Here is a 26,771-nt window from a genome sequence, read left to right on the forward strand (position 1 = left end):
GGGCTGCTGCCGCTTCCTTTGCTCCATGATATTTAATTGTGCTGAACTTACTGGATCAGCAGCTCCGAGCGTTGGGGCGGATGCAAAGGAAGCGCTGCCCAAGCGTGCCCAAGATTCACACAGACAGTTCCAGTGCCAGTTCCAAGCTGGACTCACCCTGCTGTCTGGGAAGGTTTTTCCCCTAGTTCCTCTATTCTCTCCCTCCTCCAAAGTGGAGATTTAAACAACCTGGCAATAGCAATGGCTTTAAATGTGAGGGTGGTGAGGCCCTGGCACCGGTTGCCCAGAGAAGCTGTGGCTGCCCCATTCCTGGAAGTGTCCAAGGCCAGGTTGGACGGGGCTTGGAGCAACCTGGTCTAGTGGAATGTGTCCCTGCCCATGGCAGGGGGTGGAACTGATTATATTTAAGGTCCCTCCCAACCCAAGTTATTCTATGATTCTGACTTTCTAGAATAAGCTGCATTTTTACCTGTCCTTCCCTTTTTCTCACTCCTGGGTGTGCAGAGATCCTGGACAGCATTAATCCATTAGAAAACCTACCTGATGTATGAGAGCATCTTCCAGATGCTCCTTGAACTCTTAACAGCCTTGGTGCCATGACCACTTCACAGTGCAGGAACATCACAGACTCATGTCCTTAGTGCTCAGAGATGTCTTTTATCCAAGCAGATATAAGGAAAAGTTCAGGATGTGGATGGCCAGTGTGGGAAAAGGTACTTTATTTATTTGGTGGGGGTTTTTTTGTGACACATACATGTTTTATTTTATTCTTTTGATAATAGAATCATAGAGTTGGGACAGACTACAGTACCTGCTCACAACACGACATTCCTGGGAGGTGATGGGAGCTCCTCAGAGCAGCAGCTGGCAGTAGAAGTGGCATCATTTGTTATTCCCAACTATTTTTGTTCACCTCAGAAAAAGCAAGGCAAAAGCATTTCGATCTGGAGGGTTTAAAGGAAATGCTGGAGTGTTTATTTTGGCTGTGGGGACTCAGTCCCGCTGCTCCGGTGCTGGGGCTGGCGCTCGGCAGCTACTCTGGAGCAGGACTGCCCTTCCCGGGGCTCCGAACGTGCCTTGGCTCCCTCCCACCGCAGAGCCCTGTCAGGCAGGTTTGTTTCTGTTGCTTTACCAAAAAAGGGATTCCCCAGCCCATTTCCTCTGTCCTCACTGGAGCGTGGTGAGAAGAGCCATGGGGCTGTCACGCTGCAAACTGAACCCCTTGGGCCGAGTCAGGGGTTTCTGTTTCGTCTGTGGGTGAAGTCTAGTCTCCAGACAGAGACTCAGGAAGAGGAAGGAGCGACACACGCAGTGACAGCACAGTCCTGTGACTGCTGGCACCGGGGCCACCTGCCAGGGACAGACAGGGACTGCGCCTCTCTAAACAAGGGAATGCTCTTAGATTGGCTCCTCCGAACTCCTGGCCACAGTCTGGCATGATTTAATGTATTGAGGTGCTTGTATTTAATCTAACTCTGCCTCTAAAGCTCAGGGTCTGAGTTTTACTGGGTTATTGAAATCAGATCTGTCACAAAGCCACTTGTGCTGCCCTTGTTGTTGGAGCAGGGGCACAGTGGTCAATCCAGAAGTGCTTGCTTAAAATAATACTGTTCCTCACATACAAAAAACACAAGGGCATGACCTCGGGCTGTGTGTTCCCGGCACACTGAACTCCTGAAGTTTGAGTTGTGAACCAGCTCTCCCTGGTCACGTGAAAAATCTTGCCTCTCTCAGTACTTGGTAACTTTGCCTTGCTCAGGATGTTCCTTCAAAATCTCTCCCTGCTTCCAAGCAGTTCCCAGCATTTCTGCTTCACATTAAAATCCAAACCAACCCGAATAAACAAGACTGGTACAAAGCAGGACATGGGTTGTTTTTGTCACGTCGTTTTGTTCAGAAATCCTCAGGTTCCCCCATCCCAGCTTACCTTCCCTCCATGCTCACAGCCAGGCACATCCCCAGCCTAACATAACACGTTGGCTCCATTTTTTTACGTGAATTGGTTGGAATTTGGCACCACACAGCAGCCTTGATTGGCCTTGTTGGAGCTTTTTATCTTGGTAGAGGCTGCGTTGGCAAACCCTGATGCTGGAAATTCACAATATAAAGGAAAGAGGTGCTGTGTGAGGCCAGTGTGGGATTTGGGGGATCAGATGAACGCAGTCTGGGGAAGAGAATTGTTAATCTGGTCTCTTCTCTTTCCAGGATAAAGATAAAGTTTCTCTAACCAAGACTCCAAAGTTGGACCGGAGCGATGGCGGCAAAGAGGTGAAAGAGCGAGCGACCAAACGCAAGTTGCCTTTCACTGTTGGAACAAATGGAGATCAAAAAGACTCGGATACAGGTACAGAAATGCCATATTCCACCCTCAAAATGTGAGTGTTGGGGCTGGTGGGGAGCACACAGGATCCAGGGTACAGGCAATCCATACAGTAGTGTTTTATCAAGTTTCCCGCTTTTTTTTTTTTTTTGGGAGGAAGAGGATGTGGACAAGGGTTGGATAACTGCTGTGTGCACATCTGGAGCTCAGTGGGTTAAAGCCCTTCTTGGTGCTGTTTCTAGGTGGACCAGGCAGTGGCTGTGTGAGGAGACACCCTTCCTTCAGCTGTTGTCTGTTCTTCCTGTTTCTTACTATCCTGGTTCAGGAACTGTAGTTGGGACAAGCCATGGAGCTGGGCCTGCTCGTGAGAACTTTGAAAATAAGCAAATAAAGCTGAGTATTGTTTAAAAGGAAACCAACAAATAAAATCTGGTCAAGCAGGTCAATCTCGTGGCAGAAGAGTGGCTGGTACACAACGGTCCTGCCCACCATGGCCACTCACAGATGTTGAAGGCTGTTGGATTTATGAAGAGTTGGGAAGAGTTGTCACAAAGCTTGGATGTGGAGTAAATAGTGTTGTTTGGTTGTAAGGGGCTGGTTTGTGTGGGTCCTTCCTGTACATTCCTAGGAAATCTGTGCTTGGAAATAGTTTTGGTCAGGTAAAATGGTTGTGCAAAGAGATAAAACCAGCTGAAAGTTGGGAATGTGCTTTAAAAGGGTACAAAGGCTGTGTTTCATGTTGCTCTCTGGTGAGTGTGGGAGGTGATCTGACACGGGATGTGTCTCCTTTGGTTCAGAAGTCAGGAGGGCAGATTTGGAAGGCCCGGGAGTGCCACTGGTGAGGGCTGTTCATGGATGAGCACACACTGTGATGCATCCTGAGGCTTGCCTGGTGCTTCCATGGGTTTGTGTTGCTGAACTTCCTGTCTGGAGAGAAAGTTTAAAAAAATTAATTAATTCTGTTAAATGTGATGGCTGTTCATGATGAAGTTTTGGGGTGCTGTGGTGTCTCACGTGGGGTGTCACCTTTGGAGGGGAGGTGGCCAGGACGAGGCAAAGCTGATTAACCAGAGCCAGAGCTTCTGCTTTTTGTCAAGGGTGTTTCTGCCACGTTCAATATTTGGTTGAGAACTGAAGGCCAAACTGGCTGCAGAACTGTCTGACCCTCGTGACAGCTGAGACGTCACAGCAGGGCTCCGCCAGCTCGCTTGCCACGGTCCCCAGCAGCAGGGATTTGCTTTTCCGAGGGCTCTGGCCTCTCTCTGGCTGCAGGGATGTTGGAAATGTTTCTGCTGGCAGCAGCGAGAAGGAAACCAAGTGAAAAAAAGAGCATAGAGCTGCTGGAGAGAGGCTGTGGCTGCTGGGGAGGAGCAGCAGACTGTGAGACCCCCCTGCCTGGGGGCTCTCGCGTTACCCCTCTGCTTTCTGCAGCTGTGTGACTCTTATCTCCGGACATGTGTTCCCCTTCCTCTCCAGAGCTCTTCCCCTTCCTCTCCAGAGCTTGTCCTTCCTGGGGAAGCAGGTGAGCCGAGGGGCAGCAGCAGCCCAGCTCCCACAGGAGGCCTGTAGAGGGTTGTGGCACTCACAGGCCCATTGAAAGACGAACCGGGCTCTCACAAAATCTGGGAAGGTGCAGGGAAGGTGTAGGAGACTCTCAGCAACCTGTTTGGTGGGGACTGGAGAGGAAGTGACTCAGCTGCTGGGTTGGAGATACCAGCAGGGAGCTGCAGAATCAGACTGATGCTTAGCAGGAGCCTGTTCCTCTTCTTTGAGATATTTACTCCAGGAATCTGATGCTGGAGATGGGAAAAGACTTAGTGGAGATAGGAAAAGACTCCCTGGCACCTTGCTCTCCTCTTGCACCACCCCATTGTGACAGTGGGGTGTCTCACACCCATCTGTTCCTTGACCTGGCTTGACATAGAGGCAGGTGGAGATGTGTTTGTGGGTGCACAGATGTTGCACATTCCGGGGTTGGAGGGGTCCCCCCGAGCCTGTGCTGGTGCCACCAGTGGCACTTGGCTGAGGACACACATGTGTGCTAAACACACTGAAGTGTGTGTGGTGTGCAGGACAGGCTTTTGTGTGGAACAAAGGGACTGCCATGCGCCCACCCCGCATTCCCAGAGGAGGGAGAGGCTGCTGCTGTTTGTTCTGCTCCTCAGCTTTGCTCCCAACCCTCAGAGGAGCGGGATTGCACCATCTCTCTGGCTGACCTCGGGTGGTTTATGTAACGTGGTCGTGCTTCCTGGGCCTGTTTTGTGTGTGTTCTGGGGGGGGGGGGAGGTGCAGGGATATTCCACAGCCACGTGGAATTCAGCTGGAAGGACGTGGGAGCTGGGAGCTAGCACAGCTCTCTCTTTGCCTCTAGTGGGATATTTTTCCTCCTCTTAAAATGTTTAAACAATGGCATGGATCCTCATCCTGATGTGTGGCAGTGACTCATTTTCCTTAGCATGGTGTGTGTTGCTGTTTTCCCGGACAGCTCTGGCTCAGACTTGACACGGGTGCTCTGATCATGGGGCGAGAAACATCGAAGGTGGGATTGTCTGCCATGGAAGGGCAGCAAAACCCATCCTGGCCAGATGTTGGGCAGCAGCCAGTGCTGCAGGGCAGTTTGAGGGCAGGTATTAGGAAGAAATTCTGTCGCTGTGAGGGTGGTGAGGCCCTGGCACAGGTTGCCCAGAGAAACTGTGGCTGCCCCATCCCTGGAAGTGTTCAAGGCCAGGTTGGATGGAGCTTGGAGCAACCTGGTCTAGTGGAATGTGTCCCTGCTCATGGCAGGGGTGGAATGAGATGAGCTTTAAGGTCCCTTCCCACCCAAACCTTTCCATGATTCTGTGGTGTGGGTCCCAGAGGCACTGCTGGCCAGCACTGCTCTAAGCGTACAGCTTGGGTATGGTTGGTTCAGTGCTAAATCTTTTTAAATAATTTCCTTCAAAATGGTTTCTAGAGCAACAATTCTGGCTCTTGGGTTCCTCAGAGTTAACTAAATAAACTGTCTTTAGGAAAAAAAAATGGCATCAAGCCGTGAGCCTCCAGACTGTGCATGTTACAGCTCCAGCACTGTGGGAGCAGCATCTCTATGCCTCAGACTTCTCCTCCTTCCTTCTCCTTCTCTCGTGCAGCATCTCCCCACATCCACAGGCACTGCCGGGAGCCTACGTGCTGCCTGGCAGCCACCAAACGAGTACAGCCAGCTCTTCTCCCAGCAATTCCAGCAGCTTGGGAGGTTTCCTGCGGCTCCTCGTCCCTGTGCTGCACCGAGGGGGGTTCAGGCTTTAAAATAAATTAATATTTGATAATTGTGGTATTAGAAGCGCACAGAGAGCGGACAGCAGGGAGAGAGGGCAGTCCTGCTGGGAAGGCACCTGTGGGGAGGTGGTGGGAGAGATGGGCACGGGCGGCTGGCGCAGCGGTGCCGGCGCTGAGCCACGGCTGAGTCATGGGCTGACTCAACGGCACCAGACTGCCGGCGTGGGGCCGGCGCTCCCCACCTCCCCCAGGCTCCCGAGGGGACGGATTCACACCAACAGGTCCCTTAATGCAGAGTGGGACAGGTAACGCTGCTTGGGCAGCAGCTGTGAGATGTGCGGAGTGCAGAATTCCTTATGCCCACTCCTCCTGCGGATGCTTTCCTTAGCTGGATGTCCTGCTGTCACTTGAGTCCCTTGGCTCGAGGTGCAGCTGTGGTTTCCAGGCCTTTAGTCATCAGCAGGGAGAGTTGGGGCTCAGTACAAATCTCTGAGTACACTGAGTTAATTTTGGCTTCCGACAGCTCTCCTTGGGAGCTGGGAAGGCCTAAGCAAGGCTGGGCAAAGCTGGTGGTCTGCAGCAGTGATAGCTGCCCTGCCCCCTCCCTGTGTGCCCAGCTCCCCCCCTGGGTGTCAGCTCTTTCTCTAGGTGCTCAGCTCCCTCCCTGGGTGCTTTTGGGAAAAGAAGGGAGAGACAAACCCCCACCAGCCCTCCGAGCTGCTCTGTCCACACCAACCTTCCCTGGCTCTGAGGTCTCTCTGGGAGCCCAGGGCTGAGCTGGGGGCTTGTGGCCCAGGAGGTGCTGGATGGACGAGGGCCAGTTGTGAGTATGGTTGGCAGGAGCTGGCCTTGGAACTTCAAACTCCTCTCTAATCCCCTGAGGTTGTTAATTAGTAGGTTAGAAAATGCTTGATGAATCAGCTGACCCAAACCATCCTTTCCCAGAGCCGGCTGCTGCCAATGCCCACGAGTGTTTGGGAATGGGCTCGTTAGTCCCAACTTGGGAAGGCTGGCAAGGGAATCCGTGAGAAGCAAATTGCTGGCTTATTAAAAAAGGCATCTGCATCCCAAAGTGTTATTTGTGCCATTCCCTGTGCTGGCTGTGCTCCGGTGTTTGCAGCTGGGGGCTCTGAGGGGGCTGCACTGCATCGGGGCTTTCTTTGCTTGTGTAATTTCAATCCTTTAACTAAAATAGTCGGGGAACTGTTCTCACCTAGCAACAGGGAGAGAGTGAATGTCAGAGCTTCTCCCTTCCTAGCCGGGCTCCATAATGCCGGTACAGTGTGGAGAGCCTAGCACACACCAGCCTTCAGATCACCCTGAGAAACTCCCCGTGTGCAGCAGCCATCTGGGAAGGGCTGCGCAGAAAACCAGGTCGTTTTATGATGGGAGCTGCCATAAATCTCCCTCCTCCCCCCTCGTCACCTCCTTAACATGCAGAGGGAGAGGTTGCAGTGTGCTGTGTCTCTGTGAACCAAAAATCTATCAATGATGGCTTTTTCCTTAATACAAGAGCTTTTATCAGCGCTGTCTGCAGAGTGTCCTGGCCCCGGCTCCAGGAGGGGGAGGGCTGGCCATAGCCTTCCTCCCCCGTCCTCCCTCCTCCAGTTCTTTCTATTTCGTGGGAAATGAACAGTCTGAACCTGAAAATTGGTCTCTCTCAGAGTTATTCTTGTTTAACGTGGAGATTGTTGTTTCTGATGAAGCCTCTGGGCTCCTCTTGCAGCAGTTTGGGAGCCAGTGGCCACTAGGGAGGAGCTGCTTTTACACATTTAGGCACAACTGTGGGGTCTGGCCTACAGGTGTAGAGAGAACACCTGGATTTGGATCACAGCATTAAACCTCTCTAGTCAAATTATGTTTTAAAATACTGCAGCCAGTGGGGAGCTCCCTGAGGAGCCAGGCTGAGCAGTAGGGATGGTGTACTCAGCTCCACACAGTGACCTGACGTGGTTATAGAGGGGCTTGTTCCTCCTGCCAGCACCTCTCTCTGTTCCTGCCTCAAAGCCAAGGTCTCTGCCATCCTTCAGGAGTGCAGGTTGAAGCTCTGGCTTTGGACCTCCATCTTTCAGATTAGGAACCAGCTTCCTGCTGTACGGGAGTGGCTCAGGGTGCCTTCCTTACCCATCTGCCAAGGCAGACCCTGCTTTTCTTCTCATTTTGCTCATTGGTTTCCTTTTTGGCACCTGTTTGATAAACCAGATCACCTCCTGGCTCTGCCTCCCAGTCCATCAGCATGTCCAAGACCTCCTGGTGCCAAGGTGCCCCCCCCAGCACCAGCCCTGGGGTGCAGCCCCCTATCCCAAGCTGTGTTCCTCTGCATTCCGGGGGTCTCCGTGCAGCCCTGCTCGCCCTCCTCACTGAGCTCTTCACCACTGGGTGTTCTCCTGGCCTGTCCTGCTGCCCTCTCTTGTTTATCCACCTGTGCCATGGTGCTGCTTCCCATTCCATGCCACTGCTGCCAGGCTCTCTTGCCACCTCCAGCCTTCCCCTCAGCAACCCCAGCCTGCATGTCCTTCAATTCTGGGGTTCCCTGGAGCACTGGGATGTGGTGGGACCATGCTGCCATCAACCTTTCTACTCCTGAGTCGCTGGCCCACATTGCAGGTGCCCTGTGAGTGCATCCTCAGGCCACGGTGCTGGGCCAGACCTGCTCTTCCCTGCCTTGAGCCAACACGCTCCAAAACGTTTTATGCCCTCCAAGTTCTGCGGCAGGAATGAGTCACTCTTACGCAGGCTGGGCTGGGCTGGGGGGAGCAGAGCCCGCGTGGTCTCAGGGGTGCAGTGCAGTCTCTGTTGCTGTCTGTGCTCCTCTAATTTATTCTTATTGATCTCCTGGTTGTTTGCTTGCTCGGCACGGAAACTGTTGAAAATCCCTGTTTGCCGGTGAGCCGGCACTTGGTGTCTCCATGCCAGAGATGTTCGACGTGAGCTGCTGGTTTGGAAATGGTATTTTTCCTCAGGGTTCCACCTTCCATGCATGTGTTGTCTTGTTGGAGCAGTGGAAGCAGATGGTTTTTGCATTACAGGGTTCTCTGCGTGCGTGGAGAGTGAGGAGCTGTGCGGCTCCGACATCCCCAGGACCTGCCAGTATCTCGTAGCACAGGCTCAAGAAACCTTGGAGAGGTTTTCCATCATTGCCCTGTTCTCCTTCCTTCCCTGCTTCTCTCCATTTCGGATAGGGCCAGAGTTCAGCCTGTGTCTGCCCTGCACACAGAGCCAGCCTAGCAGCACTGAATCCCTCTCAAGCTGCCCTGGGACCCCATGGAGCTGCTGATGCACTTCCAGCAGCCCCGGATTTGTGCTCCCTGTTGCAGCACTGCCCAGAGTCCCGTTTGGGCATGAGAACCACCTGCAGGGAAATGCTCAGACCCGTTTGTCCTGGGAATCTGCTCCTCTTCTGCCTTTGCAGCCTCTCAGGCTCCGTGTGATGAAAGGCAGGAGCAGTTCCTGGCTGGGCTTGGCAGCTCTGCTCAGATCCTGCTTTCCCCTTTAAGCCTGCGCACGCGGTTCCTGCTGGCGTCAGCGTGAGGGAAGAGCCAAGCAGGATCCCCGAATAAAACCAGGGCTGAGGCTGTGCTCAGGAGGTTTGCAGAAGGGCTGAAGCAGCAAACGAGCTGCTTTAAAAATAGCTGCATGGAGGTGTGGCTCATCCCAGGCTCACAGAGCATCCGTGGGCTGCCGTGGTCTTCCGCTGGAATCCGTGTGCACAGTCCAGCCACCGCCTCTGCCGATGGGCACTGGGGGCTCCCTGTCTGCTCACCCCCTCGTACCTTGGGGGTCTGTCCTTGTTGAAGGGGTTTGAGTGTGAAATAGGCTTTATTCTGTCTGCTTGAGGTATTTACCCACTGTGAGTTTCTATCCATTCACTCCGTCTTCCTGCAAGGTGTTCCAGAAATGCATTTAATTAGAGGAGAAGGAGCAGCCTGTGGAAGCTGCCGGCACACGGAGCCATTTAGTGGAGATCTCTGTGCAGGGGCACCTTTAAATCTGCTGAAAATCCGATTCTCAGTAAAGTCTGGGCTGAAATAAGACCCATGTGCAACTCTGTGAGTCTGGGACCAACCAGGGCTGGGGGATCCAGCCAGGGACCAGGCAGGACCCTGACTCTGCTGAGGATGAGGATGGGAAGCAGCTCTGTCTGGGATGCTGGAGGCAGCTCTGTCTCCATCCTCCTCCTTGTGTTTCAGACCCACTTATGGGTCTTACTTCTGTGGCTGGAGGGTTGTGCCATGCAGGGATTCAGGACTGCCATGCTGCCCACACTGGGAGCCATAGAATGCCAGAATCCTGGAATTGTTTGGGTTGGAAGGGACCTTAAAGCTCATCTCGCTCCACCCCCTACCATGGGCAGGGACACCTTCCACTAGACCAGGTGTGATGACCCACACTTAAGGGTAAGTCATTACACCAGGTTGCTCCAAGCCCCATCCAACCTGGCCTTGAACCCTTCCCACTGGGAAGCACGAGCCCGAGTCCTCGGCTGCCTCCACCAGCCCTTGCTGCCTCACCACAGCAAGTGAGAACACAGCAGTCGCTTTCCAATTTATTTTTATCTTGTTGATCACATGCTTCTTAATGTTAAATGTTCTGTGGAGGAGGAAATTTCTGCAACTGCAGAATGAATAGGAGTTTAAGGGGTTTCGGTTGAACTCAATAATCAATTTTTGCAAATCCCAAGCTCGTGCTGACAACCTGCAGCAGCCAAGGAATATTAATGAAAATGTTCCCATTCTAATTGTGGAAGGAATTGTGCTCCCAGTTGAGGGAGCAGCCCTCTGCCACGTACAGCTCTGGGAGTCATGTACTTCAGGGACACTGCCTGGTGGCACCAGCCTTGCAAGGTGTGACCCCTCAAGCACCTCCATGCCTGGCTTTGGGGCAGGGCTGGAGGTGACCAAGGCTGAGGAGAAGCCAGGCCTGGCAAAGCAGGATTTAAGCAGCTTGGAGCAGCAGCTCGGAGCCTTAGGAAGAGCAGAGAGGTGCTGCACACATGGGTCAGATGTCCTTGTGCTCAGGCTGAGTGTGCCTGGCAGGACACACCGTGCAGCAATGTGGCTTCTGGAATTGTCTGGGTGAAGTTGTTTTCTTCCCGTAAGCATACTGGGTTTAATTTTATTTTAAGCCATTAAAAAACTGCCCACTTTCCTGTGATCTGATTTCATCTTCCAGCTCTGTTACAGCTGCCAGAATGACCAAAATGTAGCTTCAGAAGAGTAGACTGGGATTCTCCTTCAATGCAGACATGTTTCCAGGGCTTGTATTTCATAGAACCATGGAATGGTTTGGGTGGGAAGGAACCTTAAAGCTCATTCTCCTGCTATGGGCAGAGACACCTTTCACTAGACCAGGTTGCTCCAAGCCCCTTCCAGCCTGGCCTTGAACACTTCCAGGGATGGGGCAGCCACAGCTTCCTGGGCAGTGAGGAGAGGGGTTTGGAGAGGGGTGGCCGTGCTCTCTGACTGAGAGGTTCCCTGGGACAATCATTATTTTTTAAAATATACAGGATCCTGGGAGCAGGGGTCGATGGAAATCACCTGCTCCAGGTGAGACCTGAGCAGCAGGGCATGGCAGCTCTGCACATGGTGCAGGAAGGAGGCTTCTGGAGCTGCCTGTGCCTCAGCTGCGGGAGTGCAGGAGCTGGAGCGGCAGGAACGGAGCCGAAGCAGTGCAGACATCCCCACACGCTGCTGCCCTCATCTGCTGGAGACTTTTACTCCACTGTAGTTTGGTGGGTGGAGGAGGAAACCTGTGCTGTGGTGCAGAGTCTAGTGGCCGAGTGTGACCCCGTCCACTGGCGGTTCCACCTGACTCGCTGGACTTTGCACCGAGGCACAACAGGCTCCGTCCCAGTGACCGCGTGCCCGTGACCCACATCGAGTCTGGCAAATGGCAAAGGGGGTTGGATGAGCAGAGCTGGGGCTGCAAGATTGTTACTTTTTATTCCAATGAGGCTGGTGAGGCCCTGGCACCGGTTGCCCAGAGAAGCTGTGGCTGCCCCATCCCTGGAAGTGTCCAAGGCCGGGTTGGATGGGGCTTGGAGCAACCTGGTCTCGTGGAAGGTGTCCCTGCCATACTGGGGGTGAAACAAGATGAGCCTTAATGTCCCTTTCAACCAAACCATTCCATGGTCATGTGACTCTGGTGTGGCTGTGGCTCTTTGGACCCACTGGAGATGGTGCAGCAGGATTTGACAAATCCTGATGTTAGCGGCAGTTGTGTTTGGTCCCTCAGCAGGAGCTGCCTTTGCACCTGGATGATTTAGGAGACTGAGTGTCAGGCTGGAATTTGGGTATGACAAGCCAGGCACTTCCTCTGGGATTTCTTCATCCCCTCTCTTCATGTTTGCTTGGGATTTTTTAGAGGGTTGCAGAAGACCTGACGGCAGGTGGGTGTTCTGTGCCAGGTGGGAGCAGCTTCTCCTCTGGGAGGAGAGGACCAGCCTGGTGCTCCCTACACCCATTTGGCTGCTGGCTCCTTGGTTTGATGATGATGATGATGGGGGGGTGATGGCCAGGTTTTAGAGCTGTCAGCCTGTGTCTTGCCAGCACTCCTTGTTGATGCTGTTGGATACCTCCAGTTGAGTCCATGCTGTGTTGGTGTCAGGCTGTGTAGGCTCCTCCAACCACCATGGCATGGAACGGAGGCTCTTAAAGCAAGATAGGAGGCACAGCACTGTCGGTGGCCCCAGGGAGGACCCACTCCCTTCTTCCTGTGCTGCTCTTTGATGGTGGAGGGAGAACAGGAGGCTGTTGGAGGAGCAGGAATGGAGCATGTCCCAGCTCCACCTGCAGCAGTGTGAGCCTGGGTGGCTGCTCCAGGTACCGGTGCTCCCATTTCAGGGGTCCATCCTTCACCACAGGAACATCCTTCACCAACATTCACTGCTATCTTTTCGGTTTGTGAGATGCGGGATGTGGTTTTCAGTCCCAGTGACATTCATGGCTTGTGTTCCTGTGTCCTTGTCCCACAGAGAAGCAGGGTCCCGAGCGGAAGAGGATTAAAAAGGAGCCCGCCACCAGGAAGCCCGGCTTGCTCTTCGGCATGGGCCTCTCGGGGATCCGGGCAGGGTACCCGCTCTCCGAGCGCCAGCAAGTCGCTCTCCTCATGCAGATGACAGCGGAAGAGTCTGCAAACAGCCCAGGTGAGACCTGGAGGAGGGGTTTGCTCTGAGGTGTGAGTGGACAGGTGGGACCTGCATCCCAAATGCCATGTCTTCTCAGTTCCCGGGACCACCAGGAGGTTCAGGTGACTGAGCTGCCACCTCCAGCGTGGTCCAAGGGGGCTGGTTTGCTGCTCTGTGGGGTCTCACCCATCCCACAGGGCTCTGCAGGTGACTCCAGCCATGGTATCACTGGGATTTGCACGTGGCTATGGTTGCCCTTCCTTCCAGTGTCAGGCAGTAGCAGCAAGTGTCCCATGAGCTGAATCGAGGCCACTATCGAGCCTGCCCTGGCTGCTCAACTAGAGTTTTCATTCCATGGGAACCTCCTCCACATAAGCTCCGTGTTTCCCACTGGCCTCTCAGCTATCTCAGTAGAGGAGGATTGTGAATAAAGACAAAACATCATCCTCTGTATGTTTTTTAATGTTTCTTCTTGTGGAGGGGGATAAGACGTGTAACCACTGCAGCTGTAACTTGAGATGTGGAGCAGCTGGAATGTGTTTACCACGGATTTTGTATTTTGGTAATTTTTATCTGTTGCAAACATGACCCCCCCAGGGTTTTTGGAGGACTGTGTTACATCTGCATCCTGCACACAACATCTCAGCTTTTAGCCACGTATTTTGTTGTTCTTAACCAGTCTTGCTGCTGATGTTGCTGGTATTTGAGAAAACTAAAAGGGAAGAAACTGTGGAGTGTTCACTGCATTCCAGTGTTCTCCCAGGAAATGCGCAGTCTCCTCCCAAGGCCATCAGACCTCACATGTGCTTGGCTAAAGGCCGCTTCCCTTGGGAATTGAGGTTTGAGGGTAAGGAGCTTCATTGTTGCTCCCGAATCACGGGATTGTCCACAGTGTTTGCCAGGACTCCAGTGGGCTCTGGCAGCCCGTGATTCCCATCTCCGTCGGACACACACAGGCTGCTCTGTTCACATCCACTTCGGAGGCTGGGTTGCCTCTCACTGCCATGTGGGGAATATTTAGGGAAGAGATGAAGCATGATGCACGAGCTCCCTCTAAAGGTTTAGGAATTCTTTGGAATTGCGGTTCCTGACTCTGCTTCTCTCCCTGCAGTTGACACAACACCAAAGCATCCCTCTCAGTCTACAGTTTGTCAGAAGGGAACTCCCAACTCTGCCTCCAAAACCAAAGATAAAGTAAATAAGAGAAACGAGCGAGGAGAGACTCGGCTGCATCGCGCCGCCATCCGAGGAGATGCCCGGCGCATCAAGGAGCTCATCATCGAGGGTGCAGATGTCAATGTGAAGGACTTTGCAGGTAACCAGCCTGGGAATCCCAACCTCTTCCCACCTGGTTGCGTGTTCCACCTCTGAGAATGGCTCCCACCACACAAAATAGTTTGTTTATAACGTGGGGTTGCTCCTTGGAAAGAGGGGATTAGCCAAAAATAATGATTTCTCTCTTTGGGGAGGAAAGTCTTGTTGCTTTTTAAAAAACAACCAAACAACAAAAAACCACACAAAAAACTCCTCTCTGGGCAGGATCCAGAGCAATCCCTGGGGCTGCCCTGGCTCCATACACTTAAACTGTGTACAGACCCTTCCGGTCCATTTCCTTTGCCCTTCCACGTAGGTGCTGTCTTGGAGGTCTGGAGGGAGATTTGCAAAGGGAGATGTGCTGGCTTAGCTCTTTCTTTTTCTTAAAATAGAAGAAATTATGTGCACAGATACATTGCTAAGAGTGGGTTTGTGAAGTCATCGCTCTGGAGTTGGGGGCTCAATGCCTGCAGATTTCTGAGAGTTGCTTTTAAGGACTGAATGTGGGGGTGCTGCTAATGGAGAGTGAATGTGAAGAGCAAGGTCAGATCCCACCAGGCACTGGAATTAGAGGAGGTGGTGACTGTCCTGAGCCTGGTAGAACCACCTCCGCCTCCTCCTCAGCAGTGCTGCCAAGCTCCTGCTTAGGGTGGTGGGATGACATGGGAACAACCCCAAGTCCTGCAGGGAGAAGGCAGCAATGAGATGATGGTGAAGGTGCTGTTCAAGCACCCCCGTGCTGATGGTGGGGCTGGATCAGCCTTTCTTCAGCACGTCCAAGAACTTGACTTTGCTCTTTGCTGTTCTCTTTGCACGATTTTGGGGCTATAAATAGATATGGCTGTTCCTCCTCCCATATGATTAATCCGAGTGCCAGACTGAAGTATCAGTTGTGATTAATTCTGGGCACAGGTGCCCCTTCCGAAGGCTCCAAGTGAAGGTAACGGAACGCGCTCCCACGGCGCTATCAGCAAAACACTGGAGCAGCTGCGCTGGGAAACTTCAAAACAGGCTCTGCTTAAAAATAGTCTGTTTGAACACGATAAAATATTTTGTTCTGTGCTCTTCAGAGGTTTGCTTGAGAACTGAAGTCGCTGTTACTGTTGAGATCTGCTGTTTGGTTCCCCCCCGAGCCAGTGTTCAGGCCTGGCTGTGTGCTTGGAGAGCACAGAAAATATTTGTGAGGGCTGTGTGGGGCCAGTTTCAGATCCTTGTCTGCAGTTCAGAGCTCAGGCCCCGTCTGGACACCAGTGTTTCCCTTACAGAGGAGTTGGAACCTAAAGCCAAACCTTAAACAGTACTTAAAAGAAGGCTGGAGAGGGACTTTTCACAAGGGCATGTGGTGCCAGGAGAAGGGTGAATGGCCTTAAGCTGAAGGAGTGCAGGGTTGGGTGGGATATTGGGAAGAAATTGTTCTCTCTGAGGATGGTGAGGCCCTGGCACAGGTTGCCCAGAGAAGCTGTGGCTGCCCCTCCCTGCGAGTGTTCCAGGCCAGGTTAGACAGGGCTTGGAGCAACCTGGGATAGCGGAAGGTGTCCCTGCCCATGGCTGTGATTCCTCCCAACCAAAACCATTCCAAGATTCTACAAAGAGGAAAGGATTTCAGACCTGTCTTTCACGTGACTGCAGCAATTCTCTTCATTTCTCACATAAAACTTTCCCTTTCCATCTCCTGGGGCTGTGTCTGCTGTGGCAGATGCTCTGCCTGTAGCACATGGCATGACCAGAGGGAAACGTGGGATTGATTCTGTGAGTGCCTGGCTGGAGTAGCAGGACAGAGCTGCAGGGTCCTTCCTTCACGGGCATCCAGACAAACACAGCCAACTTGGCCGTCAGAGCAACACACCCCCTTCCACAGTAGTACCTGCAGCCTCTGTGCCGGGGGTGACTCTCCCAGTCTGTGTGTCTCCGTGAAGGTGCTGTCGTGTGCTGAGTGTCCCTTTCCCTGCAGGCTGGACGGCGCTGCACGAGGCCTGTAACCGGGGCTACTACGACGTGGCAAAGCAGTTGCTCGCGGCGGGCGCTGAGGTCAACACCAAGGGGCTGGACGACGACACCCCCCTGCATGATGCAGCCAACAACGGGCACTTCAAGGTTGGGGGTTGCTGGATTTCATTGCTGGGATTTTAAGGACTCTTTTGTAAACTTGTGCTTCGTGCAGCCAACTGTGAAAACACGGGGATTCTGGTTATTTAATTCTCATTTGCTGTTTAGTGGGCAGGAATTTGTGTTCAAGGCCAGGCTGGATAGGGCTTGGAGCAACCTGGTCTAGTGGAAGGCATCCCTGCCCATGGCAGGGGATGGAATAAGGTGATCTTAAAAGTCCCTTCTAATGCAATGATTCTGTGTATTTCCTTGCCCCAGAGCTGTTGTGTGTTTTACTTGGTGTTCCCCTGCCCACAAGATAGTTCATTCTTCTTCAGGAATTGGGAAGGGAACATGGCCTTGTGTCTTGTTCTTCACCCTTCTTTCCTGCCCAGGTTGATTCTTAGAATCACAGAATCATTAAGGTTGGAAAAGACCTCCAAGATCATCCAAGTCCAGCCATTAACCCAATGCTACCACGCCCCACCACATGTCCTTAGACACCACATCTACATGGGTTTTGTACTTCCAAGGGTGATGATTCCACTGCTTCCCTGGGAATGTTGCTGGATTTTGTCTCCTTTTTAATTGCTGACTGTTAGTACCATGAGGCATGTCCTGAGGACATTCCCCTTATAGTTTTGTATGAAAGTTCTACAAAATACCTGGGATCAAAACATCATGAGCATCTTCAAGCCTCAGTTTCTCTTTTCAGGTGGTGAAATTGTTGTTACATTATGGAGGGAATCCTCATCAAAGCAACAGGAAGGGCGAGACACCTTTAAAAGTAGCGAATTCTCCCACCATGGTGAATCTGCTCCTGGGGAAGACCACGTACCCCTCCAGCGAGGAGAGCTCAACAGGTGAGACTGACCTGTCTGGGGCCAGGGCAGTGATGTTTGTGGCCTGCAGCTGTCTGTTAGTGCAGAGACATTAAAGGACAGTGAAGTTTAGATTCTTGTCAGAATATCCACATGCTGCTGCCGCGGTCAGGAGCCCACCTGTAGCTGTAGCCCAAATTCAGGCAACATAACCAGCAGCTTTAGCTCCAGGAGCTGTTTGCCCTGAGAGCCAACGTTGAGATCCCTTCCCTGGGACAATCAAGATGCAGGATTGGAAGCCAATTACAGGTAAATGGATGTCTTACCTTTAAGACGTGGGTAATTTCCACGGAGAGGAGGAGGTTTGCATGTCTGCCATGTGTTCCCATCCCTTGTCTGTCCCAGCACTGGTGTTTCAGGTTCTGCTCCCAGTCTGTCCTTGCTAGAGCCTGTCCCACCACTGCCACCGTTGTGGGACACACTGCAGGTTTTAATTAGGGCTAGAGTTCCCAGTCTTGTGGGGAGCCCTGACCTATGCTGTGTGCAGCCATAACCCTGTTACAAAGTTCTCGTGATACACCCAGGCTGTTGTTTTGAGGAGCACGCCATGCAGGTTGGAGCCAGGATGGCTGTTCTTTCCTAAAACATATCCCAACCTGGCATTCCAAGCTGTTGGCTGCCAACCTGGCAAAGTCTGAGTGAGGCCAAAGGGTACCAGGATTGTTCTCTGTGGTTCATGTCTGTCGTAGACCCCAAAGCCTCTCACAGCCTTTAACACGCTGTTCTTCTCTCTCTGCAGAGACCTCAGAAGAGGAGGATGCCCCTTCCTTTGCTCCCTCCAGCTCCGTTGATGGCAATAACACAGACTCAGAGTTTGAGAAGGGTTTGAAGCACAAGCCCAAGGCCCAGGAGCCGCCTAAAACCATCACGCCAGTGAAGGACGAGTATGAATTCGATGAGGACGATGAGCAGGACCGGGTCCCACCGGTCGATGACAAACATTTGCTGAAAAAGGATTACAGGAAAGAGACTAAAGCAAACAGTTTCATTTCCATACCCAAAATGGAAGTGAAAACTTATACTAAAAATAACACAATTACACCAAAGAAAGCTGCCCACCGCATCCTGTCGGACAGCTCGGACGAGGAGGAGACCAGCGTGGCCGTGGGGACGGGGGAGAAGCTGCGCCTTTCGACCCACTCGATCTTGCCCAGCAGCAAGATCCGGGAGCCCGCCAGCACCAAGGCACCGAAGGAGAAAAGCAAAGTAAAAAAGAAGCGGAAGAAGGAGACAAAAAGCAAAGAGGTTCGGTTTGGCAAAAAAAATGACAAGTTTTGTTCCTCTGAATCAGAGAGTGAAAACGTGGAGAGTGAGGAGGATGATAGAGACTCTCTCCAGAGCTCTAGCTGTGTAAAGGACTCGAGGCTAGTGCTAAAGGAATCCTCCTTGTTTAACTCTCTGTCTGCCTCATCGACCTCTTCTCATGGGAGTTTAGCATCCCAGAAACATAATCCCAATCTTACAGAACAGCACTCCAAGCACTGGAGGACGGACAATTGGAAAACCATATCTTCTCCAGCTTGGTCAGATGTCAGTTCCTTATCGGACTCCACCAGGACGAGGCTGACAAGCGAGTCAGACTATTCGTCCGAGGACTCGAGCTTAGAGTCACTAAAGCCAGTCAGGAAGAAATCAGAGCACAAAAAGAAAAACACCCCCCACAACGCTGTTTCTGAGAAAAAGAATTCATTCCATAGCAATGTGGATGGAGCAATTCCAAAGCTGGACAAGGAGGGGAAGGTTGTTAAAAAGCATAAAACAAAACACAAACATAAAAACAAGGAGAAGGGACAGTGTCCCATCAGCCAAGACATTAAAATAATCAAAACATTTTCTTTTGAGTTTGAGGACTCTAAACAAAAGCCTGAGAAAGGCTTGATAGTAGAGACAGAAAATCCAGTCGAAAACAAGTTGAAAGTGTTAAAGCATGAGCGGGAACATGGTAAGAAGGAGGAAAAGCTCCCCAAAGGCAAAGTGGAGGAGAAGGAGTGGTTGTTTAAAGATGAGACTGGAAAATCCTCAAAAGAGGAGAAATCATTAAGAAAAATCAAAGATGGTAGTAAAGACCTGAGCAAATCCTTCAGAGAAGGATTGAGTAAATCAGAAAAAGAGAAACCTGTCAAGGAGAAATCTCCCAAGGAGGAGAAGCCAAGAATACACAAGGAGGAGAGAAAGAAGAAGTCAAAGGACAAGCAGTCCAAATCTGAGAAAAAGAATGAGCTGAAGGAGGAGAAGGTTTCTAAACTAGAGAAAGAAAAATCCTTCAAGGAGGAGAAAGAAAAATGCAAAAAAGAAAAACTTTACAGGGATGAGTCTGGGTTTGATGAGTTTAATAACAAAACCCAATTTGCCGAAAGCGAGGACACAAAGTTCAGCCTTTCGGATGATCAGCAGGAGAGGTGGTTTTCGGACTTGTCCTCTGATTCATCCTTTGATTTCAAGGGTGAAGACAGCTGGGATTCTCCAGTAACAGATTTCAGGGAGATTAAAAATGACACCGTGGCAAAACTAATCATAGAACCCGTGAAAGAGGAAATTAAAGACAAGAAAAAGGAAAATAAAACAAAGGAGAAGAAGGAATACAACGAGAAGCGGAACGAAAAGGACACTTTCCTAAAGAAAAAGGAGAGGGACTATGTGGAGAAAAGCTCCGAGAAGAAAAAGGACCAAACAGACAGACACAAAGTTACTCCCAGTTATTTGCCAGAAAAGGATAAGAAAAGGAAGGATTCTGTGGAGACTGTGAAGGAGAGGAAAGAAAAAGATACAGGTGAAACCAACAAAGACAGAAAAGATTCCTCTGATGGCTCCAAAGAGCGAAAAGATCCCAAGACGAAGCAGGAGGAGCCCTATCGAGACGACTTCAAAGACTACGGCTGTGAAACGTTCTTCAAGGATAAGTCTGACCCTGAATTCAGTGGGAAAACCCTGGAGAGTTGGGAGAGGCACCATTCTGGGAAGGAAAAGGAGAAAAAAGATGCTCCCGATAAAGAAAAAAAAGAAAAGGTGAAGCCAGAAAAATACAAGGAAAAATCCAAAGAAGGCGACAAGGAGAAAAATGAAAAAGTTGCTCCGGAGAAAATTCTGAAGGACAAAGAACTAGAGAAGAGCTTCAAAGAGAAGAAAGAAACTAAGGAGAAGTACAAAGATCTTCACAGCAAAGATAAGGAGAGGAAGAGTTCTTTTGACCAAGTGAAAGAGAAGAAAGAGAAAAACTTCTCCACAGATCGTGAGGATTTCTCCGAGAAGAAGGATGAGAAGAAAGGCAAGGAGAAGAGCTGGTACAGCATCGCTGACATCTTCACGGATGAGAGCGAGGACGAGAGGGATGATTACAGCTTGAGCGGGTTCAAAGTGAGCGACTCTGCTGGGGGCGAAATGCATCGCTTGGACAGTCTGCAGGACAAGGACGATGCGGCTGCTGAGAAGGAGCTGTACCCCGACAAGCACCGCAAGTACTCCTCCGACCGACAGCACTCGGAGAAGCAGAAGGATAAGGAGTCCAAGGAGAAGAAAAAGGACAAAGGAACATCAGAAGGGGGAAAGGAGAAGAAGGAGAAGAGTTCCTTTGAGAAACACAAAGAGAAGAAAGATAAAGACTCCACTGAGAAGTACAAGGACAGGAAGGACAGAATGTCCATAGATTCCACTCAGGAGAAGAAAAACAAGCAAAAGCTCCCAGAAAAGGTTGAAAAGAAACACACCAGTGATGACAAGGTGAAAAGCAAACATAAGGAGAAACCAGATAAAGAGCATTCCAAAGAGAAGAAGTCTTCAAAAGGAGGGGAGTCAGAGAAGAGCCTGCTGGAAAAACTGGAGGAGGAGGCTCTGAATGACTACAGGGATGACTCCAATGACAAGATCAGCGAGATCTCCTCTGACAGCTTCACAGACAGAGGGCAAGAGCCAGGACTGACCAGCCTCTTTGAGTCTTCGAACCTTTCTCTTGCTGATGCTGCTGAAGAAAAGTTTAAGGACTCTCTCCCTTTACCCTGCCTGCAGGACAAACTCAAGGAGAAGGAGAGACACCGACATTCCTCATCTTCCTCAAAGAAAAGTCACGAGAAGGAAAAAGCAAAGAAGGAGAAGACAGAGAAAAAGGAAAAAACAGAAGAATTCAAGGACTCCAGCAGCAGAAAGGATTCCACTCATTATGAAAAAGATTTCTCTGTGGATGGGGAGGCTTTTGGCTCTTCCTACAATATGAAAGCAGAGGCTGATGAGGAACCAGAGAAGAGCATTGATTACTTATTTTCTGAAAAGAAGGATAAAAATGATTCTGAAAGAGAGTTATCAAAGAAGGCAGAAAAAGAAAAGACCTATGGTTCCAGCACCATCAGCACAGCTAAAGAGAAAAAGAAGCGGGATAAACACAAGGAAAAATGGAAGGAGGAAAAGGAAAAGCATAGAGACAAACATACAGATGGTTTCTTTAAACATCACAAAGATGAGCCAAAGTCAACGCTCAAAGACAAGGATGGGCCTCAAGTTACCACCTTTAAAGATAAATCCAAGGAGGACAACCTCAAATTCGGCGAAACCAAACTGAAGGAGAAGCTCAAGGAGAACCAAGACAAAGACAAATCAGACTCCATAAAAATAAGCAATGGGAATGAGAAAATAACGATTTCCAAAGACAGTGGCAAGAAGGATGCCAGGCCAAGGGAGAAACTTCTGGGAGATGGTGATCTGATGATGACCAGCTTTGAGAGGATGCTGAGCCAGAAAGACTTGGAGATCGAGGAACGCCACAAAAGGCACAAAGAGAGAATGAAGCAAATGGAGAAAATGCGGCACAGGTCCGGAGACCCCAAGTTAAAGGATAAGCTTAAGAGCTCGGAAGATGTGCGCAAGAGGAGTCTGGATCTGTCCACAAAGAAGCCGCTGTCGCTGGATACTCAGCTCAAGGACAAGAAACTCAAAGAGTTGGGTCCGCTGACTCCTATACTGTCACCAGAAAACAAGGCACAGCCTGCTGTGGGGACAGACTCCAAGGACTGGATCACGGGTCCTCAGCTGAAGGAGATCCTCCCGGCATCTCCCAGGCCGGATCAGAACCGGCCAACGGGCGTCCCAACCCCAGCATCCGTTGTCTCTTGCCCGAGCTACGAGGAGGTGATGCAGACGCCCAGGACTCCATCATGCAGCAATGAGGACTACACGGACCTGATGTTTGAGTGTGCAGACTCACAGCACTCACTGCCCATCTCCACCATGTCCATGAACGCCTGCTCCCCATCCTTCTTTGACAGATACACCAACGTTCCCAGTGGGCTCCCTGAGAACCCGAGTCAGACCCCAACTCGTACCATCCCCTCCACGAACCTCTATCGTTCCATCTCGGTGGACATCAGAAGGGCGCCTGAAGAAGAATTCAGCGTCGGAGATAAGTTTTTCAGGCAGCAAAGTGTCCCGGCGACATCAAATTATGACTCTCCAGTGCAGCATTTAATGGAGGAGAAAGTTCCCCTTCCCTCTGTTCCTGCTGAGAAGTTCCAGTGTTTATCTCCTGGGTATTACTCCCCAGATTATGGAGTTTCCTCACCCAAAGTGGAAGCTTTGCACTGTGCACCGGGAGCTGTCAGCGGGGTCGCCCAGTCGCCTGAAAGTGTTTTTTCTGGTTTACAAGCAAAATCCTCCCCTTCGCACAGAGATGAGTTGCTGGCTCCTTCGGTGGAAAGTGCTCTTCCCCCCGACCTTGGCATGCCCTTGGATACCACGGAGGAGCAGCAAGCCACCGCCTCCATCATGCCACCAGAATCCACCTACCTACCACCCATCGAAGAAAACCATTTCAGTTCGGGTATGCCAGAACAAAACAACATAGACTGGGATAACCCTCCTTCCCGAAACCCAGACACCGCCATTCCCCCTAGCCTGATGAGTACCCCCACAGAGCACCCTGTGCCCTGGTCCATGGGCTCTGAGCTTCTGATGAAATCTCCCCAGAGGTTTTCCGAGTCCCCTAAACCTCCACTCTGTTCCCTAGAACCGATTCATCCTGCGCCGGTAGCCTTCATTCCCACAGAGACTTCCTACCCCGTTTCTCCCATCTCTTACCCTCTGTCGGTGTCTGAACCACGGCTGGAGGAAGTCAAGGAGGATGCTGAGGAAGCAGTTCCTGGAGAGATAGCCAATGCCGAAGAGCAGGCTCCTTACATGTCCCCTACTAGATTAGACACCTTCTTCAATAACTGCAAGCCTCTTCCAGAAGAAGCACCAGAGATCCCTCCAGAGCCCCCGTGTGTGCCAGCAGAACCTCAGGCCGAAGTTGTCACCGCACCAGAAAACAACTATTTGGAAAACAATAACGCAGCACCTCCAAATACGGAGGAGGCGGTGACGTGGCCCGATCCCTTCACCAACACTGAGGATGACTTGGACCTTGGCCCCTTCTCGCTCCCAGAGCTGCCGCTCCAGCCTAAGGACGTTGCAGAGACGGAGATGACCGAGGCAGAGGCGGTGGAGGAAAGCCCAGCAGCAGCTTCGGAGTCGAGCGCTGGGATCATCAAAGCCAGCGCATCCATGATAGCGTCTGGTGAGCCGGAGGAGCCACCGGCCATCCAGGCAGCGGCCACCCTGCCCGTGGACACGGAGCCACCAGCAGAGGAGCAGAAACCAGAAGTGGCTGCGCAGGAAACCACCTCAGAGGTGCTGAACGTGGCTGAGGAGAAAGGAACAGAGGACTTGGAAACACAGGTTTTCCAGCAGACCCCGTCAGAGTCCTCACAGGTGGAGAGCAAAGAGGTGGAGGCCGTGCACGAGGAGCTGTCATCTGCTGGTGGGGTGGCAGAGAGCAGCTCCCAGCCCTGTCCCCTCCCTGTGTCCAGCTGTGAGGGCACCGTTCCTCAGGACGGTGCTGCGGCCCGTGGCGGGAGCCAGGCCCCATCATCCCAGGCGGACACACCTCCGGGCAACGCTCAACCAGAAGTTGTGGAACCAATACAAAAACCAGTAGCAGAAGCTCCCAAACCACCCAAAATAGAAGAGATTCCTCAGCGGATTACCAGGAACCGGGCTCAGATGCTCGCCAACCAAAACAAGCAGAATGCCGCCTCAGCCGAGAAGGAATTTCCTCCCGTCTCCGCACCCGTCACACGTGCCAAAGGCCGCATCACGGAGGAGGAAGATTCCCAGGCTCAGCACCCGCGGAAGCGCCGCTTCCAGCGCTCCAACCAGCAGCTGCAGCAGCAGATCAACACATCCACCCAGCAGACGAGGGAGATGATCCAGCAAACACTGGCAGCTATTGTGGATGCGATAAAACTGGATGACATCGAACCATACCACAGTGACAGGTCCAACCCCTACTTCGAGTACCTCCAGATCAGGAAAAAGATCGAGGAGAAGCGGAAAATCCTCTGCTATATTACTCCCCAAGCTCCGCAGTGCTATGCTGAGTATGTCACCTACACGGGCTCCTACCTGTTGGATGGCAAACCTCTAAGCAAGCTCCATATTCCAGTGGTGAGTTAATTTCTCTGTTTAGCATCAGGGACTGTCCCCTCCCTCGCTGCTACAGGCACAGCCAAGTTTTCCCCCATGCCCTGTGACCACCCTTGCAATGCCTACATGTCCCAGACGTGGCTTTAACCTGCTTTTATAATATGACACCAAACCTGAGCCTGGATAAGTCCATGGCTGTGTGTTAAATGCAGCCCCTGAGATGCTGCATTTTTGCAGGGAAGACCTTAGGCTGTGCTGAGGGACCCGAGATTTGGTCAGGCTTTAGAGCAAAGTTTGTATGAATCCAGTGGATTTGAAACTGGAAGGTTAAGCTGCTTTTACAGCAGTGTAGTAACAGGATAATGAACCTGGAACAGAGGAAAAGGATGGCTCTTAACACCTGCCTTTGTTTTCCCAAGCTCTGGTATTTGACTTGGCACTGGGACCAGCATTTCCCTGCTGTGCTGATGAATGACCTCACTAATACTAAGTGCATCAATAATCTTAGTGCTGCAGGCAGTAAATTTGGATCGGGATGGAGGAGGGTCAGTGTGACCGGCCACACCAGGTTCTGTTCCCTGCTGTGAGCAGGGGGAAGGACCTCAGGCTGTGGGTTCCTGCCACAGGGGTGTTGGCCCTGGCACTGTGTTCACATCTTGTTCCTTCCTAGACTTCCTAGACCAACCTGCTCCTCTGTTGGCAGCTGGGGGTGTGCTGGAGGAACACCTTGCTCCCCAGAAGGTGCAGGATAGATCGGGACATGGGCTCCCATCCCAGGGCTCAGGCCAGACTGCTCCTGGCAGTGGTTCTCCAACAATCAGACACAGTTGGGCACCTGCACAGCCTGCCCTGTGGCACTTGGAGGGGTTCAGACTCTAGTTCTGGAGGCTGAGCTCTCCTCCCAGCACTGAGCACCTTTTGCCTTGTTGTCTCATGCTCACTGAGGTCTGAGCACCAGCAGGATCTTGTCCTTGGCAGACCTTCTCTCTATGATACCCCATGGGGTGTCCCCCGCTCCCTCCCCAAGTCCATGGCCAATGTGCATTTCAGGGTTCAGGCAGCACCCCAGGCTGTGCTCCCAGCAGTGATCCTGGCTCTGACTCTCTGGCTCTAACCCTGTGCCCACAGATTGCCCCACCGCCGTCACTCGCCGAGCCGCTCAAGGAGCTCTTCAAGCAGCAGGAGGCCGTCCGGGGGAAGCTGCGGCTCCAGCACAGCATAGAGCGGGTAAGGGGGCACTCAGCTGGGGAACAGGGCCCGAATTTCCTCTGCTGGGGAGGCTGAGGCTGCCATGCTCACTGCTTTGCTCTTCCTCAGGAGAAGCTCATCGTCTCCTGCGAGCAGGAGATCCTGAGGGTTCACTGCCGGGCAGCGAGGACCATCGCTAACCAGGCCGTGCCCTTCAGTGCCTGCACCATGCTGCTGGACTCTGAGGTGTACAACATGCCTCTAGAAAATCAGGTCAGTGCCTGTCTCGGTGGGGAGAAGTGTCTCAGAAGTTTATCAGTGAGTCTCAGGACCCTTTGCTCTTCCTAATCAGGATCATCTCACACACTGGAAAGGTTTATTTTACTACTCCCTGAGTCTTTTCCTGTGGAAGGAAGGGGAGAGAGCCATGACACTGCTACACTGTGGGAGGGATCCTGAGTAGGGACAGGGTCCTGGGATTTATTAGTGACCTGTGTATTGATCCAGGAGCTTTGATTTATCCCTCAGCATTTCTCAGCCAAGTGTCTGTGCTGCTGTGATCTTGGCATGAGTTGAAGGAGACAGGGAGGTGCAGGTGCTGTGATGGGCTGACATGGACAGATTCCCTGCAAAGCAAGTTAAAACAGGGAGTGTGTGCACACAGGCGTGTGCATCCCCACCCAAGGCTGAATCCCTGGAAAGGGCTCCAGGAGCAACTGGAAGCAACATGCTCCATCCTCCATCCCTGCGGGGGCACCTCATTTCTGAGGAGTGTGTGCCCCAGGAGGGATTTGAATGTGGCCTGTGAGACCTGTAACTGCTTAAAGTACAAAAATAATCCCCTGTGTCATTCCTATTGCTGTCCTTTCCTTAGGGAGACGAAAACAAATCGGTCAGAGACCGTTTCAATGCGCGACAGTTCATTTCCTGGCTGCAGGATGTGGATGACAAGTATGATCGGATGAAGGTAAGAGCCGTGGGAGCCCCGTGCTCCGGGCTGGGGCATTCTAGAAGGGTCCTGGCTGTGGCTGGAGCCTGGAAGCTGCCTTAGTGGTTTCCAGCACAGAGTGGGTGTTGTGAGGTGGTCAGGGTAGGCTTGCATGGTGGGGATGCTCCCATGCGTGGCACAGCGGAGCGTTGGGAGCCTCTGCAGGGA

The 26,771-nt window shown here is 51.9% G+C and overlaps 1 protein-coding gene across 4 annotated transcripts in view; it reads left to right on the forward strand.

The window, feature by feature from the left end:
* The window catches only part of ANKRD11 (ankyrin repeat domain 11), a 134,819-nt gene that overhangs the window by 106,658 nt on the left and 1,390 nt on the right, over window positions 1–26,771 (forward strand). For all 4 annotated transcript variants that reach the window (XM_027685158.1, XM_027685159.1, XM_027685160.1 and 1 more), the window contains exons 4-12: window positions 2,206–2,344; window positions 12,549–12,719; window positions 13,813–14,016; window positions 15,967–16,109; window positions 16,816–16,963; window positions 17,721–24,448; window positions 25,556–25,654; window positions 25,745–25,888; window positions 26,490–26,582. In XM_027685158.1, coding sequence (XP_027540959.1) covers window positions 2,206–2,344; window positions 12,549–12,719; window positions 13,813–14,016; window positions 15,967–16,109; window positions 16,816–16,963; window positions 17,721–24,448; window positions 25,556–25,654; window positions 25,745–25,888; window positions 26,490–26,582 — 7,869 coding nt within the window. The remainder of the gene's footprint in view (window positions 1–2,205; window positions 2,345–12,548; window positions 12,720–13,812; window positions 14,017–15,966; window positions 16,110–16,815; window positions 16,964–17,720; window positions 24,449–25,555; window positions 25,655–25,744; window positions 25,889–26,489; window positions 26,583–26,771) is intronic.

The sequence above is a fragment of the Neopelma chrysocephalum genome, unplaced genomic scaffold (genome assembly GCF_003984885.1).
Source record: "Neopelma chrysocephalum unplaced genomic scaffold, ASM398488v2 Primary Assembly neopelma1_68, whole genome shotgun sequence".
Taxonomy (NCBI): domain Eukaryota; kingdom Metazoa; phylum Chordata; class Aves; order Passeriformes; family Pipridae; genus Neopelma; species Neopelma chrysocephalum.